We start from the raw sequence: 26786 nt of genomic DNA, 5'->3' as shown, positions 1-26786 counted from the left end.
TCTTCTTCCCCTTCCAGACCACTGATGCCATTCTAACCCAAAATATTAGGGCCTTCTCTGTGTGGTCATCATGCATGCCAGCCACAGCCTGCTCCTGTGGGGGCTTAGCAGGACAGAGCCCTTCATTGTTGGATCTCCAGTGTCTAGGCAGGTTATTGTTAACGCTGGTGAATGAATGAACGAAGAATGAACGAATGAGGCATAGGACTCTGTGGAGCACCCAACCTCCTGCCCCAGCCAGTGCACCTGACTTAAGAGAACCAGACAGTGAGCCTTTAGAAGGCCAATGAGGTCCATTTTGCAGATGAGCAGAGCAGGTGTCCTGGCTTCCCCAGGGTCCCTGGCATTGCCAGGCTCACGACTCACTGGCCTGGTCTGACTGGCCAGCATAGTTCTCTCCCCATTTGTAGCCTCTGAGTACCCACTGCCCTACTCCCTACCAAGGCTGGATTTTACTGAAACTGGGATAAAACCCGAGACATGTCTACAAATGCACCCATTCTGAAATCTCTGCCAAAGTCTGCCCTCTTGGTTAAGTGGCCCACCAGGGTGGGGGCACAGGGCTGGCACCCCACTCCCTCCAGGAGCACTTTCTCTCTCCCAGCCAACAGAAGGCAGATGGGTAAGATGTGGAATTTCAGTGGCTAATTGTGATGCCTTGCAGCTTGCTGAGCTAAAAATAGTCTCCGTTTTTTTCGAGTAGGTTAGAAAATAGAAGCTTTCGTGTGTGCTGTCTCAGAAAGAAGCACTCTCTGCAAAGCCTGGCAGGGGCAGGGGCTGGGCTGCTGGCACCCCTCCTCCACCGCAGGGCAGATTCCTGGGTACTCAGGATGGGTCTTGAGGGCCATTTTTGTCCCAGTTTTCCAGGAAGCCTGGATTCTTAATTTCCTGTCCATGGATGAGCTCTGGGAGCCCCTCCATCCGGAATCATGCAGAATGCTTGAGAACGTGTTTTTTTCCATGTGTGCAGGGCGATGGCCTCTGACTATCTGATGTGGGTCATCGTCGGCCAGGGACAATGACGAGAAGAAATGACAGCCCTAAGAAGGCGCAGGGCTGTCTGTGCAGCAGGCAGGCCTGGGCAGACTTGTCACCACTGCTGCCTGAGCAACCTATGCCAGTCCTCATCTGAGAAAAGGGCATCTCTGTGCTGCCCCCTGGGTTGGAGATGGCATTGAATGAGATGAGATGTGTAATGCCCAGCACATACTGGGCTTCAACTCCTGATGATAAACGTTTAAAGCATAACAGGGTTAGTCAAAAGAAAGCTTGTCCCTGCATTTACATTTCTCAGAATTTCTAGAATTGCAGACTCCAGGATCTGGAAGGACTCCTAAAATTCTGACTGTGCCCTGGGAATCTGCCCCAGACAGCGCCTCCCCTTCACAGTTAAATGGAGGCCTGACACTGTTCCTGTCCAGCTGTGCAGGAGACTGCCTCCTTCCCGGGCTGGCTGGTGTCCGCACTGTCAGCTGGGGCAGAGTTGGCTGTGCTTGAGGCCAACCAGTTAACACTGGTATCACCTTCCAGGGCTCCTCCTTTAGTCTCTCTGTGCTGAGAAATGTGCAGACACCTCAGGGAAGGGGGTGAATGATCAGTGGGCCCTGCCTCTCCTCTCCCAGAATTGCCCTGGAGGGCAGAGCTGGTGTTGGAGGCAGGTAGCTGGGCATCAGAGGCCTCGGAGAGCCCACCAGTGAGGCAGGCAATGGTCTCTCCCATGTGGCTTCTGAAGGACGAGGCCCTGGTCTCACCTGGCTGCACTGAATCCTTTGCTACCCCCACCCCTCATCCTGCCCATGTGGGATGAAGCAGCAAGCTGGATGCCTACAGGTCCTGCTCCCAGGTGGGAGGCAGGAGATGAGAGCTGTGAGAGCAGAGCCTGGGTGTGGGGTCCCCCAGGGAGGCTGCCAGCCTGCCCAGACAGCTGTGAACATGCCAACTCTGCACACGGATTCCGCAGTAATTTCCTAGAGTTGCTATCATTTGTATTCCTTACCTAAGTATTGTCTATGACAACTTCAGCTGTGACACCTTCAGTCTTTTGTGACTACTGGGCAGTTAGGCCTCCTCTGGGCTTTGTCGGGCCTCAGTGCAGGAAGCAGGAGAAGTACTCTGGAAAGGATGTAACCCTTACCCAGGTCAAGTGTGAGTGCACGAGCAGAGAAATGAGGATGTAGTGACAGGTGCCTTTGGGTGCTCTTAGTGGTCTTTGACTGTTGTAGTGAGGCTGATGGCCCGGGCCCAGAGGGATCTGGGGCTCTGTCACAGCTGCAGCTCCCTGGGACCAGGGGGCTCCTGGGATGATGCAGTGGGGTGCAGGGTCTTTGAAGGCCATCTTAGGTGCAACCTGAGTTTGTGAGTAGGAGGACAGTGCTCCAGGTCAGAAGAGCTGTCCATCTGTGCGTGTGGGGGGCTGCCCTCCCAGGGAATGTGTCTGGCTTCATTCCCTCCTCTCTCTTTTGCTGCCTAATGGAGGGTCATGGGCCCTTCACAACCCTGGTTTGCAGGGGCCACAATCCAAAGCACTAGCAGGGAGTGGCCCTCACATCTCTAGCTGAAGTCTCTTGAAGACTGCAAAAGGGAATTGCATTCATAATCTTCTGCAAAAAGTTCCTAAAACTCACTTTTCCCATCTCTCCCAGGATCTCTCATGGCCCTGGGGCTGCCTAAGATCTCTCCCCTACTCTCTGGAAAGGTACAGAAGTCTCTCAGACCCTGTTTGCCCCCACTGCGCTTCCCTCTTCTCTGGGGCCCTCAGTCTAGTCAACTTACATGCTCTTGATGCTTTGATGCAGTGTGTTCCCTAGAAGGTGTGCATGTGTGCACTGTGCACATGTTGTGGGTGTGTGCACATGCTGTGAGTGTGTATGTGTGCATGTGTGTGTGTATGCTGTGTGTGTGCATGCTGTGTGTGCATGTTGTGTGTGTGCTGTGTGTGCATGCTATGTGTGTGCTGTCTGCTTCGTATGTGTGTATACGCTGTATGTGCACACTGTGTGTGTGTGAGCTATGTATGTGTATGTGCTATGTGTGTGTATGCACTGTGTGTGCACACTGTATATGTGTGTGAACTGTGTGTGCACTGTGTATGTGCACTGTGCTGTGTGTGTGTACACTATGCATGTGTGCTGTGTGTGTCTATGCTGTGCATGTGTGCACACTATATGCGTGTGTGCTGTGTGTGTGTCTATGCTGTGCATGTGTGCACGGTATGCATGTGTGCTATGTGTGTGTATGCTATGTGTGTGTACACACTCTGAGTGTGTGCTGTGTGTGTATATGCTGTGTGTGTGCACACTATGCATGTGTGCTGTGTGTGTCTATGCTGTGCATGTGTGCACACTGTGTGTGTGCTGTGTTTGTGTGTGTTGTGCATGTGTGCATAACTATGCATGTATGCTGTGTGTCTATACTGTGCATTGTGCACACTATATGCATGTGTGCTGTGTGTCTATGCTGTGTGTGTGCACTCTGCATGTGTGCTGTGCGTGTGTGCACACTGTATGTGTGTGTTCTGTGTGTGGCCCCTGTGGGCTCTGCCCATCCCCCAGGGGTTAACTTGCAGATTACCTACTGGATGGTGGCTATGCTTCTGCCACAGACCCAGCCCTGGGGCTCTAGCCTCTTCAATGTGCCTTTATAAAAGTGCTGATTTAAAAACTCAGCCTCTTTGCACTAAAAAACAAATTTTATTTAAAAAGTGACAAAATAGATGTGCTGGTTAGAAAAGCTATTAAATAGTTTACAAATGTTTAGAATGGAAAGTGAACGTCTCCTTCCCCCTCCTTCCTTACAGTAAACTGTAGTTAGTGCGGCTATGGGTAGCCACATGTTTTCTGTGCAATATGTACACATCATTACACTTACATGGATGTCATTTAAAAATGACAAATACGGAATTTTGTGCAGTTGGGGAGTCCAATTGTGGGGCCCTTGGCCCAGCTGTTGGGAGAGGGGTCGCTGCCCCATGCTGAAGGGGTGAGTCTCCCGGGCTGTGCAGGGCAGGGCATGGAGGTAGCTGTGGGCCGCTGCCTGGCTGGAACTCAGTGCCTTGGCCTCCTGGTAGGCTTGACCAGCCTTCAGGGGCAGCAGAGAGGGGCTGAGTCTCCAGGGTGGCTCCCTGCTGGATTCTGGCCTCCCTAGCACTGGGGCAGGTCTCCCTGAAGTCTGGACCCAGGGTAGCCTTGCCCTGTGGGGGGATCCGGTGAGGGCTGTGTGAGTTAGTGGGGTGTTAAAGAGCTCCTCTCCCAGCATCTGCTGACCACAGCAGCCTTCGCAGTGGAAGAGGCATGTGGTTGAGAAAATGCCACTCTGATGAAGAAGCTTTGGGTCAAGAGGTCCGCTGAGTAAGGATACCACTCTGGGTCACCTTTGAACCCAGAACTATGTGATGAGGAAGTTGCCCCACCGCCCATGGGCCTCAGGCAATGTGCTGGGGCTCAGGTCCCCTCAGGAGCCAGTGATGTCACAGCAGAGCAGCTGAGGTGCTTGGGGAGCCCACCTTCCTTATTTCATTCCACAAATGGTTACTGCACCATGGGCCAGGCTCTGGCTGGGAAGGAGGAGGCTGTGAAGCTGAATGATCAGCCATTTCTGGCCTTGTGAGTCAGCAATGTAGGGATTAACCCAGGGTGGCTTCCTGGAGGTGGTGATGCCTGAGCTAGACTTGGAAACCCTAGGATTTCCTTAGTTGAGTTCCTTCCCACTGAGCTTCTGTTTCACCATCTAGAAAACGCAGGGTTTGTTCAAGTTAGTGGTTTTCTGCCTAAGTGTCTTGTTAGAGCTCCAACTGAGGGCTAGCCCTGAGTTCCTGAAATGGTGGGGCCCGAGAATGTGCATTCTAACATGTTCTGTGAGCCTGGGCCCCTATCCTGAGTGAGGCAGCACTGAGCGTGGACCGTGGACATTCCAGTCCTGCCTTGTCTTGGGGACTTGACTTGAGCTCTTGCCCTCCTAGCAAAGGGTTTCCAGAGGATTCTAAGGTGACCTGTAGGTGTTTGGCTAGGAGATTCAGTTTATGTGCTGTGGGTGGGAGTCGGCTCTGCTCATGCCCCCTTGGAATGGCAGCAGCCCGGGGCCTTCTAATGGCAGCAAAATAATCATGTTACAGTTTGCTCTGCTCATTGAGGAAACTGAGGCCAGAATGACTCAGAGGTTGCCCCAGTTGGGTCAGCGAGCAGGCTGGGGCTGGGGACTGCGGCATCAATGGCAAGGTCAGCACTGAGGGCCACCGGGACCTGAGGAGTGTGTATGCACTTTCCATCCCCCTAGGCCTGAGGAGGCAGCCCTGTCCTGTGAGGGGGGTCACATGTCTGCCTGGGGAGGCAGGTAGTGGGCAGTGGCACCTGCTTGCCAGTGACCAGAGAGGGAGCAGCCTGGCCACGGCCCCACCATGGCAGGAAGGCTCAGCTCCTCCACTCTGACCTCAGCTGCCTGCCCTCCAAGGGTAGGATTAGCTGAGCAGAGGGGGCAGCCAAATCCAGCCAGCAGGACCGAGCACTAGTTTCCGAGGTCTCAGGCTAGCAAATCCCTACATAGCCCCTCCCAGGTACACCTGGTGGCCTCAGGCAGTGAGGCTGCAACCCCAGAGGACTGCACGAACGTTTCCAGCAGGTTCTGCTGCCGTGGAGCTGGGGACTCTCTGCTCCCATTACACTGGCCAGGCCATGGTGGGCAGCCCAGCGTGGGAGCATAGATCCCCCAGACTGCTGCCAACATTTATGACTAATAAGCGTCTCAAACTCAGCCTGTCTAAAAGCAAGTTCCAGATCTTTCCTCAGACCCCACCCTCATGCTTTCCCCATGCCGGTCAGTCACTCAGGCCGGAGACCATTCTTCACAGTGTCCAAAGTCGACCCTGCTCCCCTTCTCTGCTACCACTTGACACGAGTAATCTGTCCCTGGGTTATGGCTAAACCCACCAACCTACCAGCAGGGTTTTCAGATCCCTCCCTTGCTGGATCTTCACCCAGCAGCCAAAGTGCACCTTCGCCCCGAGTCAGCTTACCCCTGTGCTGCTCAGAGCCCCCACACCTCCTGTCTCACTCAGAGGCCCAGCACGCTGCACCTGGCCCCTGCAGTGTGCTCAGTCCAACCCGTTACTCTTCAGGCCAGTCAACCTGCTCATCCCCTCCACACACACTGGCCTCAGGACCTTTGCACCTGCTGTCCCTTATGCCCAGAATGTTCCTTTTTTTTTTTTTTCTGATCCCAGGGAGCTGCACAGCTGATGCCATCAGTTTGTCCCAATGCCACCTACCCAAGGCTGCTTTGACCCCACGCTCCCCCCATCACACACACACACACACACACACACACACACACACACACACACACACGTGCTCTGCTTTTCCTCCCAGAGTCATTTTTTTCTGTAGTTTCTTTTCTCCCAGTGGGCTATAACCCCAGGAGGCAGGGCTTTGTGTGTCCTGGCACCTGGGATGAGGCATGGTCTGCACAGAGCAGGTGCTGAAGAAACATTGGTCAGACATCCGTGGCTACAGGCCCTCTCAGGAGCCTGCTTGTCCGTCTGAGCTGATGTCCAATGACACAGCACCTGACCCTGCTGGGCGCTCACCTGAGGGCCAGGAGTGGGGCCTGGCGAAGGCATATTTAAAGCTTCATAGCCTCCTTCTTCTCTCACAGGAAACTATGCCCCAGACATCCGTTGTCTTCTCCACCATACTCAGGCCCAGCTGTAGTGCACAGGTGCAGCCCGGCATGGGGGAGCGAGGAGGTGGGGCCAGCAGCTCTGGGGACCTCATCTTCCAGGATGGACGCCTCATCTCTGGGTCCCTGGAGGCCTTGATGGAGCACCTGGTCCCCACAGTGGACTATTACCCTGATGTGAGTGCCTGGGCCTAGACAAAGGTGTTGCTGGAGGGGGCGGCCTGAGCTCCAGGGGTGGCTGCTGCTAAGACCGGGAGGGAAGCCCAGAAAGAGCTGGCTGGGGCCGCGGGGGAGGGACAGGGCTGGCCAGGGGAAGTGACTCCCCTGCCATCTCCAGGAAGGTGTCACAAGAAGGTGACCCACGAGGGGCTGGATCAGGGGCCTCAGTTCTGGGTGGGGCCTTGGGGGAGGAAGAAGAGTCTGAAGAGTCCAGGTGAGGGCCTGCCCTGCACATGTCCTGTCCCTGAGTTGGGATGTTTGCTTTGTGCATGATCATAGTCCAGGAAAAAGAGGGATCGTGCCCGCTGGCACATGGATCCTGGGGCACACGCCTGCACGGGCAGGGCCGGCTGTTGCCCACAATCCACACCCTCCCTCTTCACCTTAAGATGAGGTGGGCATATTCTTGGAACAGAGAGAGCGCTCCCTGTCATGTGTGGCTTTCCTTCTGCCTCCAGCAGCAGGAGTGGCGCAGCACCTGCCTGCTCCCTTCTGAGAGCCAAGCTGCACTGGCCCTTCCAGTGCCCACCCAACCCCAGGGAGGCCTGGCTCCCTGGCCTCCGAGTCCTACAGGGCCAAGTACTGTGGGGGAGGAATTGCTCCCCACTACCCTGCAGCTTTTATCTGATGATGCTGGAGTTGACTCAGCTTTCAGGGGTTCCTGGCCCCCCACCATGTCAGGATGCTCCCTCCCTCCTGGGGCTCTCTGCTCTTCTGTCCTTCCTTCATCCCATAAATCCTCTCAGAACTTGGCTAGGGCTGCTCCCTGCTGCCTTTCAGCCCAGATCATGAGGAACCCTCTGAGCCTGCACCACACAGCCCAGGAATGAGGACATACAGATGGGGGACAGGTGCCCTGGTGTGGCAGGTGGGGACAAAACCCACAGCTGGTTAGTGACTGCACAGGGGCTGGCAGTCCCTGATGCTGATATTGGGGCCAAGGAGGACAGGTCCTGCCCCACCGGCCAGGGTCCTCGGTCCAGGCTAGTGAGGATCTGGAGAACAAGCAGGCTTGGAGCCAGGCCCAGGGGGCGACATGGGCTGTGCAACAGACTCACACATCCAAGACTACGTCAGTGCCTATCACAGGGGATGGCGGGTGGGGAGAAGCCCAGCAGAGCAAGACTGCTGGGAGCTGAGACCATCGGGGAGGCCTCTGTAAGCCACTGTGAAATGGGGTTGATCTGTGCCTTACAGCGTGGGCAGGATTTCGGTGGCTATGAGAGGGAAGGCATTTGAGGTGAGGTGAGCCACGCAGAAACCATGGCCGATGCTGGGTGACGTTGGGTTTGGGAGATGAAGGGCCAAATGGAACAGTGGGCCGTGAGCGCACCTGGGGGACCGCCTGACCCACCCTTCACCTTCTCCCCCTCTCCTCTTCTTCCCCTTCTTGTCTTCAGAGGACATACATCTTCACGTTTCTGTTGAGCTCCCGGGTCCTCATGCCTCCGCATGACTTGCTGGCCCGTGTGGGGCACATCTGCCTGGAGCAGAGACAGCAGCTGGAGGCTGGGTCTGATAAGGTAAAGGTATGCTGACCACGTGGCACCTGTCTCCATGCCCCTGGCCATCCCTCCACCCAGTGGGCAGATGGTCCAGGTTGTGCAGGCGTGGGCAGGCGAGTGGGCTGGGTGAGAAGGGGTGAGAGGGGAAGTGAGGGAGCAGCTTGGGTCCAGGTGGGCATTTTGGGGGTGCCTTGGCTGAGCTTCCAGCACTCTGTCCTCTCCCTCCTGGGCTGTGCATGTGTGTGGCCCGCAGCCACAGCAGGGGCAGTAGAACCACCTTTAATGACACTAAGTGGGGAGGAGGCCGCTGGCTCCAGGGTCAATGCCCCTTTCCAGGACTCGCCAGCCTGCTTTAACAGAGAGAGGGCTGGCAAGAGCCTCTCGTTTATCATAAATTAATTTGCTTTTTTTTCACTCTGTTCCTTTTTATGGGTAACTTCTATTTACAGCAAATAAAACCAGTTTTCTTCGCCATCATAGTGATGGGGCAAGTTTTTTGAAAATGAATTTGCTTAAGTGAAAAAGAGAGCTGACTTAAGGAGTCAACTGATAGTTGTTGGCACCAAATTCAGCGCCAACAGGAGTCCCCAATTTGGGGTGTGGTGAATAAGGAGGCTTTACTCAGTGCAAACGGCTCAGTAACAGCTCAATTATGAAACAGCAGGCTATGAGGCAGCCCTGGGGCCAGGAGCCTCTCCTGCTAGACAGCGCTGCTCCACTCCACTTGCTCTGCCTGCTCCCGAGAGACATCTGAGGTGTTTCAACTCCAGTGGGGAAAATGCAGTCTCTAATCTTCAGTGAAAAGGGACAGTGTGCTCCCTTTATAGAGAGAGAAGTCCTGCCCCTAGTCCCTGACTGGTCTGTCCTCATGCAAATGAGGACTCCAAAATCTCGAAGTTTGATTTGTCCAAAAAGCACTGTCCTGATTGGTCGGAATGGAGCCGCTCTGTTTGGTGAAAATGTTAATGGGGGAGCGGGGGAGGGAAAATATAGCTGCACGGCTGTGATTGGAGGAGGAATGTGTCAGTCCTATTGGTTGAAATACTATTCCTGGAGCTCCTTTATAAGGGCTGGCTCAGCTGGCAGGAACACAGCGCAGACAGGCAAATCAGTGTGGGCTTCTCCCTGAAGCGTGGCTTTCATGAGAGGTCCCTATTTAGTAAAGGCTGCTAGGTTGTTTTTAAAAAATTTGAGCCCAGTTAGCCACCAGCTTCCTTCTTGCTAGGTTATCTTCTTTCTCAGGGCCTACGTTGGGAATATGAAACAAAGCAGGTATGATAGAACCAAAGGTGGACTGCCTGAGGGGCTTTCCCTGCCCAGCAGCCCTGCTCTATCACAGCAACAGGGCATAGGCGTTGGTGTACCACTTGTCAGCTTGTCGCTCACTCTGGTGGGTCAGGACTCACTCTGTGCCCCGCCGCTCCAGGCCAAGCTGAAGTCCTTCTCAGCTAAGATTGTGCAGCTGCTAAAGGAGTGGACAGAGGCCTTCCCCTATGACTTCCAGGACGAGAAGACCATGGCTGAACTGAAGGCCATCACCCACCGGGTCACACAGTGTGATGAGGTGAGGTCCTCCCTCAACTCTGCTGGAGCTCTTTGGGGCAGCTCTGTATGTGGTCCCCTTCCCTGACACTCCCCCATATGGGGACTGCTGGGTGGCTCCATTTGGCCCTCTCCCTTGCCTTGGCCAGCAAAAGGCCATATCACCCTTGGCACCCGGTGCATGTGGGTGACCTTGAGCAGTGGGCCAGACTTCACCCTGAGGGTGTGGAATGAGCCCAGGCCCCACCCTCTCCTGGGCATTGGGTGGGTGGAGTGGGGCCTAGTGAGAGAGGTCAGAGCCCGTCTGCCTTTCCTGGCTCCCAGCCTGCTGTTGGTCTTCAGTGGGGCTGGGAGCCTGGCTGTGCCTCAGTGGTGGAAGTACTCCATGTGCCCAGCAGCTCCTGTCTGCCCAGAGCCCTCAGAAAGCCAGGGAGAGCTTTGGGAGGGGCCAGTGCTGCCCGTACCAGTGAATGAAGGCTCCTGGCCATGGAGGAAGCCCTTCTGGATGGCGTCTCCCTGTTATGGGCCCCTCTTGCTGTGGGATGGCCCTGAGAAGCAGCTCAGCTGTCCAACTCCGCCTGCAGTCAAGTCGCACTTTTCAGAGCCCACACGTACCCCACTCTGCCAGGCCCAAGTACTCAACGGCAGATTTGGGTAGGGTGTGTGGGCTCAAAACCATGCATGTCCCCGGAGATGAGAGGTGGTGGTTCTGCGGCCAGCCCGTGCCAGCACCTTCATCGCTCCCTGACCCCCACAGGAGAGTGGCACAGTGAAGAAGGCCATCGGCCAAATGATGCAGGGCCTGCTGCTATCCCTGGCTGCCCGGGGCCAGCTACAGGAGCTTCGGGAGAAGCTCCGCCTGCCAGCTGTGGACAAAGGGCCCGTCCTCAAGGCCAAGCCGCCAGCCACTCAGAAGGATATCCTGGGCGTGTGCTGTGATGCTCTGGTGCTGGCCCAGCAGCTGACTCACATCGAGCTGGTCAGTGCTGCAGGGAGCCTGCCCAGGGTGGGGCTGGGCTTCACTCATGCTCACCCGGGGCCACTGGACCCCCGGCATCTCTCTCAACATAGCGCTGTGGGGCCTCCCTCCCTGGCACACTGGTGTGTCAGATGAAGCCTGCCAGCCGGCCACGGCCTCCAGCGGGCGTGAGTCCACCTGGGCGGTGCCTGGGTCCCCAGGATCATAGCAGTCCTGTGTTAATGGGAGGGGCTGGGGCGGGGAGGACTGAGGTGGCCCCAGGATGGAAGACCAGCCTGGGAGGAGGTGAAGGTCTTCAATGGTGAGAGCCAGTTCCCCCACCCTGTCGTCTCACCCTGTCTGTGGCCTGAGCTGGGGCGTTGCCCTGCACGTGGCAGCCACTGCCCTGAGGCTTCCACCTCATTCTCTTGCAGGCCTGTCCCCTCCCATCCAGGGGAGGGCCTTCCAGACCTTTCGGGTACTCTTAGGGGGGCCTGGGCAGGCCTGCACCCTGGCTGGGTGCGCTGAGCAAGCAGGCCATGGCACGTTTGCAGACAGGTCCTGACTGCTGCTCTGAATATGCTGTGCACCCCAGGTGGGGCCTGCTCAATAATGGCAGGCTCACTACTCCTCACTCCTGTGCTGTGTCTCCACCCCGCCCCAGGAGAGGCTCAGCAGCATTCAACCCGAGGACCTGATGCAGATCATCAGCCACATGGACTCTCGGGACAAGCACAGGGTGAGGGGCTGTGGCCTGAGGGTGGGCCTGGCACTCACACCCCATGCAGGGTGGGTGGGGGCCCCACCCAGCATGCCTTGAGTACCTCTGGAATTTGTGTCTGACCTCATGACCCCATGGATATGGTTCTGGCCTCCTGGTGCCTGTTCCAGGGGCTCAGCAGATGGCCATGCAGTGGGACGCATATGGGCAGTGGGCCCAGCATTCCCAGGGACCGGGCAGCCAGCCTGGCATCCAGGCCTAGCTCTGGGCATCCTGGAGACCCAGGGTAGCAAAGGGGACCTGTTCTCCTGCCCCCACCCCAACATCACTTTCAGTTTCCTCTGGCCAAGGCTCCTGCTCCTCGGTTCTGGGGGTAGGGCTGGGCAGCACCCACTGGCAGGGTCCTTGGGCTTCCTGTGACCTGCTGTTTACCCTCCCCCCACCTCCACTCCCCCAGTGCCGAGGGGATCTGACCAAGACCTACAGCCTGGAGGCCTACGACAATTGGTTCAACTGCCTCAGTATGCTAGTGGCCACCGAGGTGTGCCGGGTAAGCACTGCATGGTGGACATGCACAGGGTGATGCCGTCTGCTCCCCTTCTGCTCCCCTTCCCATGGTGCTGCCTGAGCCATCTCAGATGTTCCTGTCTCCTCAGATGTTGAAACTTTGAAAGTGGAGATGGGAAGCCTCCATTGCTGGGGCCTTGGAGGTGCACTACCCCTCCACATCCAACAGTGATGCCTTAAATTACAACAGACCTATCTGTGGTGTGCACCCTGTGCCCAGCACAACCCATGAACTCATTTGGGGTCCCTCAGTCCTCTCTGCCTGCCTCTTGCCTTCTGCCCAGAATCAGAGAGGCCACAGTGGTGGTTGCTGCCTCTGCAGCCCACCAGCGCCCCCCACCCTGGGTCTGACAGCTCTGTGGGCTCTGGGGCAACCCCAACCAGGTACCCTTCAGGGACTGGTGGTGGAGGGACACTGCCCCGGTGGCGCTCATGCTGGGGCTGCCGGCGCCCTCCAGGTGGTGAAGAAGAAGCACCGGACCCGCATGCTGGAGTTCTTCATCGACGTGGCCCGGGAGTGCTTCAACATCGGGAACTTCAACTCCATGATGGCCATCATCTGTGAGTGGCTGGGGTGGACCTCCCACCAAGCCTCTGCCTGGCCCTCCTCCCCCACCTTGACCCTACCTGCCGTCCCTTGCAGCTGGCATGAACCTCAGTCCTGTGGCACGGCTGAAGAAAACATGGTCTAAAGTCAAGACAGCCAAGTTCGATGTCTTGGAGGTAGGCACCCAGCCTTGTCCTGTGTTGGCTTGAGGAGGGTGGGCCTCCCACCGTGCTCTGGCACTGGCCCAGGACTTGCTTTCCGCAGTGCTGGCTGGTGCTGGCCCAGGGAGCCGTGGGACCTGGCCGCCCTGGGGAGGCGGTTGCCTGAGCTCTCGTGGGCCCAACTTCAGTCAGAGCTGGCATCACCTAAAGCTCTGGGGAGCATTTAGTGAAGAGTTTGACAAAAGTGGGCTCATGAGCCCTGCACTGGACAATGCTAAGCAGACAGGTCTCTTCCTAGCCCAACTTTCTGCGGTCCTGAGTCATCTGGGTGGCTCAGGGGCTGATAGGTGAGTCACTCGCAGCCTTGTCCAGATGGATTTGATCACAGAATCCATTTTTTGCAAACGTGTGTCTTGTGGAGCTGGTCAGGTCTGGGAGGTGAAGGTCTAAGCCGAGGGGCAAAGGGAGGTTTTCAGATGAGGGGAGACCCAGGCTCGGGCAGGGCAGGGAAGAGGTGTGTGTGGGCAGCAGGACTTCTCTGCAGCTTTCCCAATGACACTCGGGCCCAAACTTGGAAGGCCTTGCTCTGTGCTCAGCTAGGCATCTCTGGGCTTCCCTGCCCTGTGCTCACCTCCGGAAAGGAGGCCTCTTCTGGAGATAGTCCGAAGCACCCAGAGGGGAAGTGCCTTCCCATCAGCTGTTTCCCAGCTCCGCTCTGCAGAGGGGTGCAGGGGAAGCATGGCCCACGCGCCTTGACCTCCCTCCCGTCTGCCTACAGCACCACATGGACCCATCCAGCAATTTCTGCAACTACCGCACCGCCCTGCAGGGGGCCACACAGAGGTCCCAGACGGCCAACAGCAGCCGAGAGAAGATCGTCATCCCCGTGTTCAACCTTTTCATTAAGGACATCTACTTCCTGCACAAAATCCACACCAACCATCTGCCCAACGGGCACATCAACTTCAAGGTGAGCTCAGCCCTACTGTGGTCTGAGGGGCAGGGCCAGCTGTCCCAGCACAGGGGACAGACTCCCAGCCTCACCCCAGGGCAGGCAGAATCCATCTGTGCCGGGAGAGCAGTGAGACCGTGGCCTTGTGGCAGAAGGGCCGCTAGCACTGAGAGCTCCAAGGTGGGTCACACTTGATCTTCAGGTGTGGGTTTGGCCCTGCCCTTCTGGTGGATGGTCTGCTTACAGGGCTTGGAGCCACAGGGAAGCTGCCTTTACCCAGGACCCTGGTCCCAGCACTGACCCCACCAGGGAGACAGAGAAGGGGCCACCCTGGGGGCTTGGGAGTCGGGAAGGCTTTAGGCAAGAGGGACTCAGACAGCAGAATTCCAGTGGGAAGCGAAGACCTGTCTGGCTAAGGACAGGAGGGTAGGACAAAGGTGACTGGGGAGGTGTAGGGGAGCTAGGCTGCCAGTGTTCACCTCACACAGGTAAGGGATGGGAGGAAGTTATGGATTCTCACATAAGCCCCAAAGAGTGTGATCATGACATGTTCTGGTTGGTGGTATGTGCTGGCCCTGGGCAGGGGAGGCACAACCCTGCCGCCAGCCTAATGGCCCGGGCAGAGGGCAGGGCAGTGTGTCCTCTGGGACACCTGCTGTCTCGGACGCTACACAGAATGCTTCCTTGGCCACAAAGCCAGCTGTGCAGGGCCACTGTCCCATCTTGCTGGGACCAGAGAAGTGAGCAGCAGACTGAGACCAGAACCCATATCCCCTGCCCTTGAGCAAAGGTGTCCAGCTTAAGGTGACAAGTGAATATCCAGTTTGTCCTCTGCCCTTTCAGAAATTTTGGGAGATCTCCCGACAGATCCATGAGTTCATGACATGGACACATGTGGAGTGTCCCTTTGAGAAGGACAAGAAGATTCAGAGTTACCTGCTCACGGCACCCATCTACAGCGAGGAAGGTGAGGCTGCCCCTGCAGGCAGCAGAGCCCCCCTGTGTCCAGGTCACCCTAGGGGCGGGCCTGATTTTCATCCCCATGCTATATAGGGGAGCTCAGCTCACAGGGGTGAGTGCATGAGGCTGGGACGTGGGAAGATGACAGACGAAGGATACGGACAAGGAGAGACCAGCCTCCAGAGGCCACTTGAGAGCCAGAATGGTGGTGGGCCAGTGCTGCAGAACCAGGCAGCTTCTCCAAGTCCCTGAGTGGGTAGCTGGGAGCTCTAGGCCTATGTGGGCTGGAACCTCACATAGCACAGACCTGTGGATGAGCCCAGGCCAGAAGCCACTGTTCCCTTGGTCCGGGAGTTCTTTCTTGGCCTAGCTGCACCTGCTACAGTAGAGAGTTAGAGAAGGGCTAAGTGGTACGGCAGGCAGGCTGACTCAATGTGGACATGGGCTCTGAGGGGCTTCCCGTCTCTCAGCACTCTTCATCGCCTCCTTTGAAAGTGAAGGTCCTGAGAACCACATGGAAAAGGACAACTGGAAGACCCTCAGGTAGGAGAACTAAAGGGATAGTCCTGGGCGCCCCAAGACCAGCCCCATGCAAGGGATCCAAGGGCATCTCCACAGCCTGGGTACAGGAGGGTGACCTTGGTGCAGCTGCCCAGCAGGGGGAGGCTGAGGACTTGGGGTTTGAATGTCGCGGCTGCTCCCCTGGATGGCTGGTTGCTGGAAGTCAGGCCTCCTCATAGCCTGGGTCTGCCCTCTGCTGCCAGCACCTGACCGTGCCCTGTCCCGGTCCACCTGTAGGACCACTGTCCTGAACAGAGCCTGAAGAAGCAGATACAGCCTGCAGACCCGGGACGAAGCACACATGTGACTGAGCTCTGATCTCGATGTGGCTGAGAAGTGGCGGCCTCACTGGTTGGGGTCCATTTGTATATAACTTTTATGGAAAAAAAATGGTAGTTATTTCATGCATCCACCTTTGGCACAAAATGTTTTTGTTTATTTTAAATACCAGGGCAGGGCCCTGGTTTGGGGAGGGGTGGGGAGAATATCATGGGAGATGGTATCCATGATAACATCTTGGTCTAATGAAATGTAGATTTTTATTTTCTACTTTTGATTATGTCCACATCTTATGAAAACATATTTTAAAAACCCAACCAAAACCATCATGAGCCCTGCCTGCTCAGACGCCCTTCCTGTCAGTGTCTCTGATGTGGGGCTCGTGCCTTAGAGGGTACTGGGGGGCTGTATCCTGCTCTGCTCTAGCCCGCAGCCAGCAGTGCAGTGGGGGCACCAGGAAAGCTGGGCCCTGGGCTGCAGGCACCTGTCCTTGAAGCTTGGGCCAGCGAGGGCCTATGCTCCAAGGCCTGTGGGGCCAGTAGGTCTCATTTGCATACTTCTGTAGGTGAACCTTTGAGTTCGGGCTTTCCAAAGTTTACATTTTCCTTTTCCTTTATCAGGGATTTATGGAATGGGGAGGGGCGGGTGACACCTAACAGCATATTTTCTGTTGGAATATATCTGGTGAATCTTTCTTCAACTACATTTTAGGAAACAGAGAAAATCTAAAATAATGTAAAGTGGGGGGCAGTTATGGAATTGTCAGTTTTCCAGGCTGTCACTGGAAGACATACTTAGCTGTAATGAAGAACATACAAAGCAGACATGAGGTTGACGACTGCAGAGCTGTTTTTGAAACCCAAGTACAAAGTGAAAAGCAGCAGCTCATACACCAGTATTCCAGTGGGCAGCTCCTCCTCCCCTCTAGGTGGGGCTCCCCTAATGGAATCCAAAACACAGAAACTGAGCCAGGCCAGTATGCTAGAGCCACTCACAAACAACTGCCCCACGCTGGAGGTGTTTTCTTCTCCCAACTCAAGGAGCACACTCCATTTTCTGACTTCCTGGCTGGGGACAGTGATTGCCCTGCTCCCTCGAGAGAGAGGTGGGCCATCCACGCTGACTCCAGCTCCCTGGCGTTGGGCTTTCCTTGTACAAGCAGGTTTGGAACTACTCACCCATGTCTGTGTCTGTTCCCCTGGCTCCTGCAGCAGCCTCCAGTCAGAGGCCTGGTTAGGACGGATCAGTCAGTTGCTAATTCGCACAGCTCCTGGCAGAGGGTGGAGATATGAAGGCAAGGCCTCGGGAAGGAGGGGCCTGTGATCTGCCTCTGATGTCGCCCTCAGCTTGGGAGAAGCAAGAATATTTACACTGTATTGTCACAGTGTTTTTGCACTTTTCAGATGTCCTAGATAGTACATACTGTATATTGATAGCACATATTAATTTGTTTATGTATTTGAGATAAAGAAAGGCTTAAAACTTAAGAGTATATATTTGGAATACGATACTAGAACATTTTCTGTACTTGAATTAAGGAGCTTTCCCATCGTGTACACTTCACTGGGTCCTCACTTCTAGTACCTACCTGACAGTGTCTGCGTTTGCCACTTTGTTTGCCCAAGGACACTCCTAACTGTGATGTTTTGGTATTTGAGATGAACTGTGAATATAAAGCTGTACTGTAAGCAGGGTGTCCGTCGTTGGCGTGACTGCACATACTCGCATCAATAAAAGAACATGTCACTCCTGAGTGTCTGCTCTCTGCACCGCCAGTGAGACAATGGTGATGGCTGGGTTGCCGTGGGCCTGTGGCCATCCAGAGGAGCAGCGGCTGTCACCACACAGCATTCGGACACAGGGCCTTTCAAATCAGTGGCACAGACCGTGTCCCAGTCCTGCTCTGCTCAAAGTAAGATCCAAAAGGACAACAGCTGCTTGCGTTAAACGGTCATGTAGGTTTGGGCAGCCTAACTTAAACAGGATTGTAAAGGCACCTTTACTGCAGGACTAATCAGAATCTTTGGTGCCCATGGGCACTGGGGTGGGGAGTTGGACAGCACCTGCCGACATTGCAGAGCACATGGCAGAATGTAGTTCTTGGTCGGGCTCTTTCCAGTATAATGAATCCCATTCGAGGGCATTAGAGAAAAGGGGGTCTGTTGAGAGGCACACGAGAGCTTGTGAAATTGAAGGAAAAGAATGAGACTAGAACGGAAGCCGGACTCCCTCCTGCTTTTCTCTGGCCTGTCCACTGCTACCCTGTTAACAATGCCCGGGTCCTAGGCCCATGAGGTTTCCTGGTCACAGCCCACCAAACCTTACCTGCTCCTTCAGAGCTCATGCAGCCCCTTTTGAGTGGGTTCAGTATCTCTGATGCCCAACAGAACGCTTTCCGGGTGATAGAACATTATATAGCTGCACTGGGTAGTATAATAGCTGCTAATTACAGGTAGGTACTGAGCACTGAGCCAGTCCGACTGAGGGTGTACGTTTAAATAGCTAGTGGTCACTATTGGACAGAAAGCTGCCCTCTCCACAGTGCCTCATGGAGTGGACAGCACACAGTAGGTGCTCAGGTGTTTGTGGACCAAATGAGGCCACCTCAGGACGTAAGTTTAGGGTAACTGACACCACTTTTTAGGTCTTTACATTCAATGGCAGTCTTAATTTCCTGATACAGTTAATTTGGGAAGTTTGTGCCTACCTCATCTGAGAAGGGGCAGCACACTTTTGGCCTGTCTCCAACATGGAGTGTGAGCTGGGAGTGGATAGTGCGTTCTCTGGCTAGCTGGCACTGTCCCCTACCCCCGGGGTAGTCCCTCCAGGGCAGCACTGCTCAGGGTGCTGGCCCAGACCAGCAGCAGCGGCCCTAGGAGCTTGTTTGGAATTGATGCTCAGGGCCCCACTGCACTCCTGGCAAGCCTGTGCTCTCCTGGCAGCTGAGGGTCTGCAGGATGTGCCTCCTGCGTACCCTTACAGCCTGTCTCTCCCAGGTGCCCTCTACCTGTCAGGCACAGTAAACTCAACACACTACACTGGCCCTTCCTCTAATGCACGTGCCATTCCACTGTCACACAAATTCTTGGGGCCCTCCCCACATCTTCGAGGGCACGCTGCTCTCCCTGGCCCCACCCCCACCCTTCCTTCCACATCACACTGCTGACCTCTTGTCTCCTGCACTAGAGTCTTGCCTCTCTGTGTAGGAGCCACTTGCATGGCTGTGTGGTCAGTCACGAGCACGGTGTGCAGCTTCTAACAACACTGCATGGTGACCAAAGGTTACTGTTCATGTCTCACACGTTTCAGGAACAAATCTCTGTTACAGATCAGAGCTAAGCTAAGGATCTCTACTAAGGCTGGAGAAACTTCTGTGATAAAACTAAGATTACCTGTAAAATATACACCTACTACACCTAGATGTCAAATGTACCTCACGTTCCTCGGGGAGACCAAGCAGAACATAGGAGGATTTGAGTTCCAGTTTCCAGTTCCCGGCTGGCTGCCCTGGGACAAGCTGTTCACATTTGTAAGCTTCCATCTGCTCACGATTAAAATGGAATTACGATACCCTGCCCCATGGGGTCATTGTAATATGACAGGGCAGGAAGTCCAGCACCAGCTCCTCAGAAGCAGTCAGTGTCAGCTGGGCACTCATGGGGGCACCTCTGAATGCCAGCCCTCCCGTAGAGAGCAGGGTCTTCTGGGATAAGTGAAGCAGGATTATAAGTGCCCTTCTCAAAGGAACAATTGAAGTCCTGGTCAATACAAATATATTCTAACATTAGTGTTAAATTTAATCAGTATATAACCATTCCCACAGACGGGAGATTCAAAACTACTTTCTAAATGAAAAAGCTACAGGCTGGTAACCTTAGATTATGCCAACACAATTTCTATCTTTACCCCCAAAAGGAAGTCATGATGCTGTGAGGAAGGTGAAGGGCTGCCCCAAGCCCCACAGATACCTGCCTCAACATTCCAGGACTCAGGTATGGATCTGCAGCAATGATGCTGAGAAACCAGTGTTGTCAAGAATACAAGAAAGCGAGCTGTGCCGCTGTCCATTTCTGGCAGCATGAAAAACGAAGTGCTTGCCTGCTGAAGTCAACCATCAAGTTATGCAAAATTTAAAAATCCAAGTGAAGGCAGGAAACCAGAGGGGCCAGGGAAGCTCTGAAGCCAGCTTTGACCCTGAGGCCAGGGACCCTGAATTCCCATTTTCAAGTCCACAAGGGGGATAGAAAGTCCATGGCCTGCTCAAGAAGAGGGGTCAACTAGGGGACCCCAGCTGATAAAGCTGGCATCCCAAAGAGCCTCCCTCTGCATAACAGTGAATTCAAAATAAAATGCTCTACCTCCAATCCCACCAAGGGGGTTAAGGAAAACTGCCTGTTTTGAACCTTAGCATGAATGTAGGTGGGGAAATTTTTACCCGATTGGACCAGTCAGTGAACGTCATTAAGTTTTGCAGCACAAATAACACTGGTTAGAAAAAGTTAACCTGAGAATTTAGTTTATCATAGCCCTGAAATGGTCCTGCCCCTGAGTTACCCAGTAGAAGCAAACATTCTGATCTACATTCTAGTTTTAAAAGTCTCTCCTTAGCTCTAATTTTCTGTTAAACCCATGTGTTGGAATTTAAAAATTCATTTTCATTTCTAGAATATAGGTTCTTTCCCAAATCGTTTTGGTCATAATTCTGAAGAAATTACCAGACTGTAACACAGAGAGACAAAGATTGGGAAATATGAAACAGGTTAGGAGACATGGAGGATACAACAGGTTAACATATGTTATCAGGGTTATAAGAGAGAGAGAATGAGGCAAAGATAATGAAAATATAATAGCTAAGAATCAGAATTTATGAAAGACAACAATCTAAGGAGCTCAAGCAGGATCAGAAAAAATAAATCTGCACACAGAAGGCACAGAACAGAGATAAAGAGGGAGAAGACAGCTGATTACCTTCAAAGAAGTATCAGCTGTTAAGCTGAGAGCTCACTTCACAACAGAAACAGTTGAAGCCAGAAGACAATGGGATAACAACATCAATGTGCTAAGAGAAAATTCCCCAATCTAGAATTCTATGTCCTTCAAAAAATATTTTTTAAATGAGATAAAGATATGATGTCTGACAGTTAAGTTCTGGAACTTGTTGCAACAATGTGTCTAACCTTTTTTATATCAGAGGGATTATTCATTATGAATTTGTACCAACTGGACAGTTAACCAAGTTGACTATTTGGAAGTGCTGAAAAGGCTGCCTGAAAAAGTTAAAGACGGCTGAACTTTTTGCCAATTTATGGCCCTTGTATCACAACAATGCACCAGCTCAAATGGCACTGTTTGTGAGGGAGTTTTTAGCCAGTAAACAAATAACTGTTGGAATACCCTCCCAGATCACCTGATCTGGCCCCCAGTGACTTCTTTCTTTACCCGAAGATAAAGGAAATATTGAAAAGAAGACATTTTGATGACATTCAGGAGTTCAAGGGTATTATGATGACAGCTCTGATGGCCATTCCAGAAAGAGAGTTCCAAAATTGCTTTGAAGGGTGGCCTAGGCACTGGTGTCAGTGTATAGCTCCCAAGGGGAGTACTTCGAAGGTGACCGTAGTGATATTCAGCAATGAGGTATGTAGAACTTTTCTAGGATGAGTTCGCGAACTTAATTGTCACACCTCATACAGTCACAGGCCACTTAATAATGGGATACATTCTGAGAAATGAATTAGGTGATTCCATCATTGTGCAAACATCAGAGTGCACTTGCACACACCTAGGTGGTACAGCCCACTGCACACCTGGGCTGTGTGGAACAACTTCGGCTATAGGCCTGTACAGCCTGATACTGTACTGAATGCGGTAGGCAACTGTAACATAGTGGTGTTTGTGTGTGTAAATATACCTAAACAGGAAAGGTACACTAAAAATGTGTATAAAAGATGAAAAATGGTCCACCTGTACAGGGCACTTACATGAATGGAGTTTGTGGGACTGGCAGTTGCTTTGGGTGAGTCAGTGAGTGAGGGTGAGTGAATGTGAAGGCTAGGACATGACTGTATACAACAGTGGACTTCATAAACCCTGTACACACAGGCTATACCACATTTATAAAGCAACACGAGATTAAATCAAGCACAAGAGAAAATGATGCGATCAACAGAAGCAGTGAACACCAGTTGTATGAGTCCCCTGCCAATGGAATACCACACGCTGTTTCATAACAAACTTTTTTTCCTAAGTAGGAGTACACTCTAAAGGAACGATATATAAATATGTAAACCAATAGCGAGTCATTTATTATCACCATCATGTATGATGTACAGCAAATAATGCATGTGCTGAGCTTTTGCACATCAGGCAGTGCAGGCCTATTCACAGCAGCACCACACACACTTGAGTAATGCACAGGACAGACTCCACTGTTCTTGTTCACTAGTGTACACCCAGTGTCTAGGACAGCATGAGGCATTACAGTAAGCTTTCAGGAAACATTTTGGTTCAGAAGGAAATGGTGCACTCCCTGGTACCCAGGACAGCAGTTCTGACCTCCGCATCCCTGGCAACAGGAATGTCTCAGCTCCATGACAATCGTATGTGACCACCGTCATGTGTGTGGTCTGTTGTTGACAAACAATGTCGTCATGCAGCATGTGACCATATTCACACAGTGGAATACCAGTCAGTAATAAAAATGAATTTTGAGATTAACATGGTAAACCTCAAAAATACTGAATGAAAGTTAAAAATATATAATGAAATAATATGTATATAAGTTCAAAAAGAGGCAAAACTAAACAGTCCATTGGGTAGAGATACATATACAGTTGGGAAAACTAGGAAAAACAAGTGAAAAATTACTACAAAATCAGGACAGTGATTATTTTGGAGGGTATGATTGAGAAGGGGCACACAGAGGCCTTTCACTGGTAACAGTCTGTATCTTAACTGAGTAGCTGGTGCCCTGTCTGCTTTCTTATTCTTTAAAGTACACAATTACATGCCATACATGCCACTATACTTAGGATATTTTACAACAGAAATCACATTTTCATTTAACTTTTGGTAATGAAATACTTTATTGGTACTGTTTAATGTCAAATACATAATGTTTTCATTGCTTAGCTTCCATCTTTAAACTAAAAGCTAGTTAAAAAAACAAACAAAAAAATCAAAAGAAAAGGTACAACAATCATTTAATTCTGTCAAAAAATAAGCTGCAACTTTCCTTTAAAAATAGTTTCCCTCACTTTAAATACTGTAATTCACTGATCTTCTTAATAAATACTTGTATATAAAAGGAGACAACGACCTGAATAATTTTGCAGAGAACATTTTACACATCTTAAAAAAAAGCCTAAGTGCTACCCCAAAATTAAAAAAAAAACAACCTTGTAATAATAATTAGTAAGTTATTGTAAAATTGAACTCATGTAGCACCGAGAAATTTGGCATTTATATTTCAGATGATATGATTTACTGAGCCAAAAGAATAATGCTTTTTCTTCTGTGAATTTTCAGGGGTTAGATATAAATAGAATATGATAGAGTTCCCTTTTAAAATCCAAAGGTTAAAAAATCTATGCATGCCTTTTACCATATCACCAATTTCTGGATCTAGCAATTGACCCTATGGTAAAAGATCCATGTGTGATAAATAACATAGCATAGTCCTATCTGAATAATTTTTTATTCATCTTATTAATTTATACCTCAATTAAAACCATTCTATCTGCAACTAATATATATCTCTAAAATATTCTGTATTTTGGATTTCCATTCATACTATCTTCCCTCCTCCCCTTTTCTTAAGTCAGTGTGATTTTGTGGTATACCTCATTAAATTTTGTTTTTTCTCCCTTCAGTGAAACTCTCAAAGGATTATAATAACACAGTTACAGATGTGGCATATATTAACATACTAGAAAAAAGGATAATAAATACATATGGATCCATGCTAAGTGAGACAACACAAAGCAAAAGCACACAGCCCCATGCTATGCTCTCTGTTCAGAAGCACCCACCACAGGAGGCCCTGCCAGAGCCCAGGCTCACAGAGACACCACTAGTGTCCTGCACGCCAACATAGTTCAATGTTCTGCTAAAGATGTTTCCATGTTGATTTCAATTTGTTCAAAAAAGTCTACAGCAACTTTGACTTCTAATACTGAACATGCTGAAAAGTGATAACACTTTATACTTTTCATCAAGTCATAGATTCTAACCTAAGTATTTCCTACTATTACCCATTTTTTAAAAACATTCAGGGGGTTAAGCAACATTAAGTTAAGGGTCCTTTATTTCTGTTTTCTCTTGGTTGGTTGGAGATTTCAGATTTGTCATTTAATTATCCTCTGCTTCAGTGAAAAAAGGATTCTTTAAGCAACTGACCAAAGATGTCCACTTAGAAACCAAACGGGCTGACTCAGTGCTCGGCAGGTGGGGAAGCCTGGCCCACAAACTGCAACATGACACTGGACTCTGCAGGGTGGGCACTCCTGACCTGCCAGCTGCATGACACAGCCCTTGGTCCAGATGCAAGCAGGAAACACCAGAACACAGGCACAGGTAGAAACGAACTCAACACTCCCTGTGGGACTAACCCCAGGTTTCGATTTGTCAGTGATTCCATAGTGCAGTATTCTTATAGAACAGAGGCTCTGTATTGAAACACTTGCTTTTTCTTCTCACATGTACTTAAACTGCTGAAATAAAGTGATGTCAGAAAGAACACAAAAGGTAAGCAAGACTTCTCTGAACGAGGCAGGCACTGTGTCTGGAACGGGGATTAAGGCTAAGTAGTGCTGGTTGTGTCAGGCTAAGTGTCATGTGACGTCAGCCCCCGGCCTCGCTGTCTGTCCTGTACGCCTGCTTGCGGAGATGGGCCTCTATCTCCTCCCGGAAGACCAGCATCCCCAGGTACGAGTGAGAGGCCTCGCTCATGGCCTTGGACTGGATGCACATGCGGTACTGCTCTGGTGTCAGCTCGTCGGCACAACGCTTCTCGTGCCAGAGGTGGAAAAGGCCAGGGGCCGGGCTCCGGACCACAATCAGGTCGCCGTGCAGGTACTTTCGATAAAGGTGGACGTCTTCTCCACCCCAACCTTTCACTTCCATGTCAAATCCACCTGCAGGATCAAAACTGACACTGTAAGTAAGTGCCCGGCAGCCACAGCACAGCCAAACCGGTAGGACTGAAACATGCTCCTGTAGTGGGAGGCGCTGAGTACGGCCCAGACGCCTCAGCGGGGGCACAGGCGTCCTGCTTTGGGCGCCCAGCTAGCAGCTCAAGGTCTGGTGTTGAGAGGACTGCTTTGACATTAATACTTGCGACTGCTTTGTAAACTTCAAAGTTCTACAGAAAACCTACGGAGAGTCAGAGGAGAAGGAAATCTAATCACCCATAACCTCACCTGCCCCTTAATATTTTATTATATTTTCTTTCTATACTTTGAGATTCAAGTTCTTCTGGGTCACTTTCCAGAGGGGAAAACAGAAGAAATGGCCAATTGGAGACATTAATTTGAGAATGGGCGCACAATGATTTAAAGCCACAGGAATGAATCAAATTTCTGAAGTTTAGGAGGAAAACAGAACCCAGGTCTAAATGCTAAGAAAGGCCAATATCTAGAGGTAAAATAGGCAGGGAAAGTTAAGTCAGCAAAGGAGACTGAGAGATGGCCCAAGGGAAGGAGAGAACCCTGGAGAACATGTGGTCACAGGAGTGAAGAGAGTGTCTTCAGGAAGAAATGGTCACGTGTACGCTACTCAATTAAGAACGTAACAAGAAGCAAGTCAACCTGGCGGCACAGGTGTCCTTACAACCTCACTAGAACGACTCTGGTGGAGCAGAGGGCTACTAGCTAGAGCACGTACACGAAATGGAAGGTAAAGCTGACACTAGTTCAAGCTGACAAACATAAAAAAGCATGGAGAACACCAACTATCTGGAGTTTCTGAAGAGCTACAAGAGTCTTAAAAACGGAGAAAAATTAATTCTTTAATTAAGAGCTAAGTTTCCAAATTATGTCTTCTGTCAAGTAATTCTATGCCACTTCATTTCACACTCACAGGATAACAGTAAGGCTGAGAGCTCTAAAAAGTGTTATTTTAAATAGTCACAGCTATACTAAATGCAGTGTCTGATACAACTGGTCTTTTCTTCGTTGTAGATACGAAAACGCTCTTCAAACAATAGGAATGGAAAAGATACTTAAAATAAATGGGGACTTCCAGTTTCTGATTCAGCATGGACAGAGCTCAGAAGTCAACACTCTGTCCTAACAACAAATGAAAAAAGCTGAACAAATTAAAAAATCAACAGCTCTTTTCCGACCCTTCAGAGAAATAAGGTCACAGGGCAAACTGCTGCCCCGCAAACTACAGAGATGTGATAGGTGGGTAAGACAGAATCACATCTATTAGGGCAGGAACTCACTAGCACTCTCCAGGGGAACCAGTGCTGGGCAGGAAAATCTCAGCGGTAACAGACGAATTGCTAGAAGCTCAGTGGACAAATCTGAAGAGTTGAAAACTCTGAGGGAGCCATCAGAGGAGGGTCCTATACTTTTGTGAGTTTCACCTCTAGGAGCTCTACCAGATTCTAACAGTGAAGACTGGAAAAGAAAATCCCAGTGCTTCCAGCAGGCGGAGGGGAAAGTAATCATTCTGAAACATGCCAGAGCATAGTGTTTTTACAAAGCCTGCTCTCAGGAGAAACCATTTTACCAGAGTCTAATCTGCCTGGGGAAAGGATACACCCAACTCTACTCCATTTTAGCAATGCTGTCTCACCCAAGGTGAGGGAAGTGTATGGAAAATACTTGTGAAGTTCATGGCCCAGACACACAGGCTCTCTGAAGGACTGAGACCTAATCATTGGACCAGCGAATGCTTCCTGCTCTTCCACATTACTAAAGATCTATTCACTGCAGTTCCCTTTACCTAGTACATCATGTTTGGCTATGAAGCAAAAACTAGGCATATTAAAAGGCAAAAAACAGTTTGAAGAGACAGGGCAAGCAACAGAACCAGGCTCACATATGGCAGGGATGCTGGAATGATCAGACTGGGAATTTAAAACTATGATTACTGTGATAAGGGCTCTAATGGGAAAGCAGATGACATGCAAGAACAGAT

General features: G+C 51.5%; 2 protein-coding genes across 16 annotated transcripts in view; one reads left to right on the top strand and one right to left on the bottom strand.

Moving 5' to 3' along the window:
* The window catches only part of RASGEF1A (RasGEF domain family member 1A), an 82913-nt gene extending 65519 nt beyond the window's left edge, over positions 1–17394 (top strand). For 5 of the 12 annotated variants that reach the window (XM_019666630.1, XM_019666629.1, XM_019666632.1 and 2 more), the window contains 12 exons: positions 6646–6846; positions 8289–8417; positions 9820–9957; positions 10693–10914; positions 11558–11632; positions 12072–12164; positions 12640–12742; positions 12825–12904; positions 13668–13859; positions 14685–14808; positions 15272–15344; positions 15600–17394. In XM_019666630.1, coding sequence (XP_019522175.1) covers positions 6652–6846; positions 8289–8417; positions 9820–9957; positions 10693–10914; positions 11558–11632; positions 12072–12164; positions 12640–12742; positions 12825–12904; positions 13668–13859; positions 14685–14808; positions 15272–15344; positions 15600–15624 — 1449 coding nt within the window. In that variant the 5' untranslated portion in view covers positions 6646–6651 and the 3' untranslated portion in view covers positions 15625–17394. Of the gene's footprint in view, positions 1–2642; positions 2696–6645; positions 6847–8288; positions 8418–9819; positions 9958–10692; positions 10915–11557; positions 11633–12071; positions 12165–12639; positions 12743–12824; positions 12905–13667; positions 13860–14684; positions 14809–15271; positions 15345–15565 lie in introns of all 12 variants that reach the window. The other 7 variants (XM_019666621.1, XM_019666625.1, XM_019666624.1 and 4 more) reach the window with 4 other exon arrangements.
* A 4531-nt stretch (positions 17395–21925) lies between these two features.
* The window catches only part of CSGALNACT2 (chondroitin sulfate N-acetylgalactosaminyltransferase 2), a 46031-nt gene continuing 41170 nt past the window's right edge, over positions 21926–26786 (bottom strand). For all 4 annotated transcript variants that reach the window (XM_019666619.1, XM_019666616.1, XM_019666618.1 and 1 more), the window contains one exon: positions 21926–24775. In XM_019666619.1, coding sequence (XP_019522164.1) covers positions 24483–24775 — 293 coding nt within the window. In that variant the 3' untranslated portion in view covers positions 21926–24482. The remainder of the gene's footprint in view (positions 24776–26786) is intronic.

Source organism: Hipposideros armiger, unplaced genomic scaffold, assembly GCF_001890085.2.
Source record: "Hipposideros armiger isolate ML-2016 unplaced genomic scaffold, ASM189008v1 scaffold_476, whole genome shotgun sequence".
Lineage (NCBI taxonomy): Eukaryota > Metazoa > Chordata > Mammalia > Chiroptera > Hipposideridae > Hipposideros > Hipposideros armiger.
Note: the sequence above shows the minus strand (reverse complement) of the source record. Positions and strands in the feature narration are given on the sequence as shown.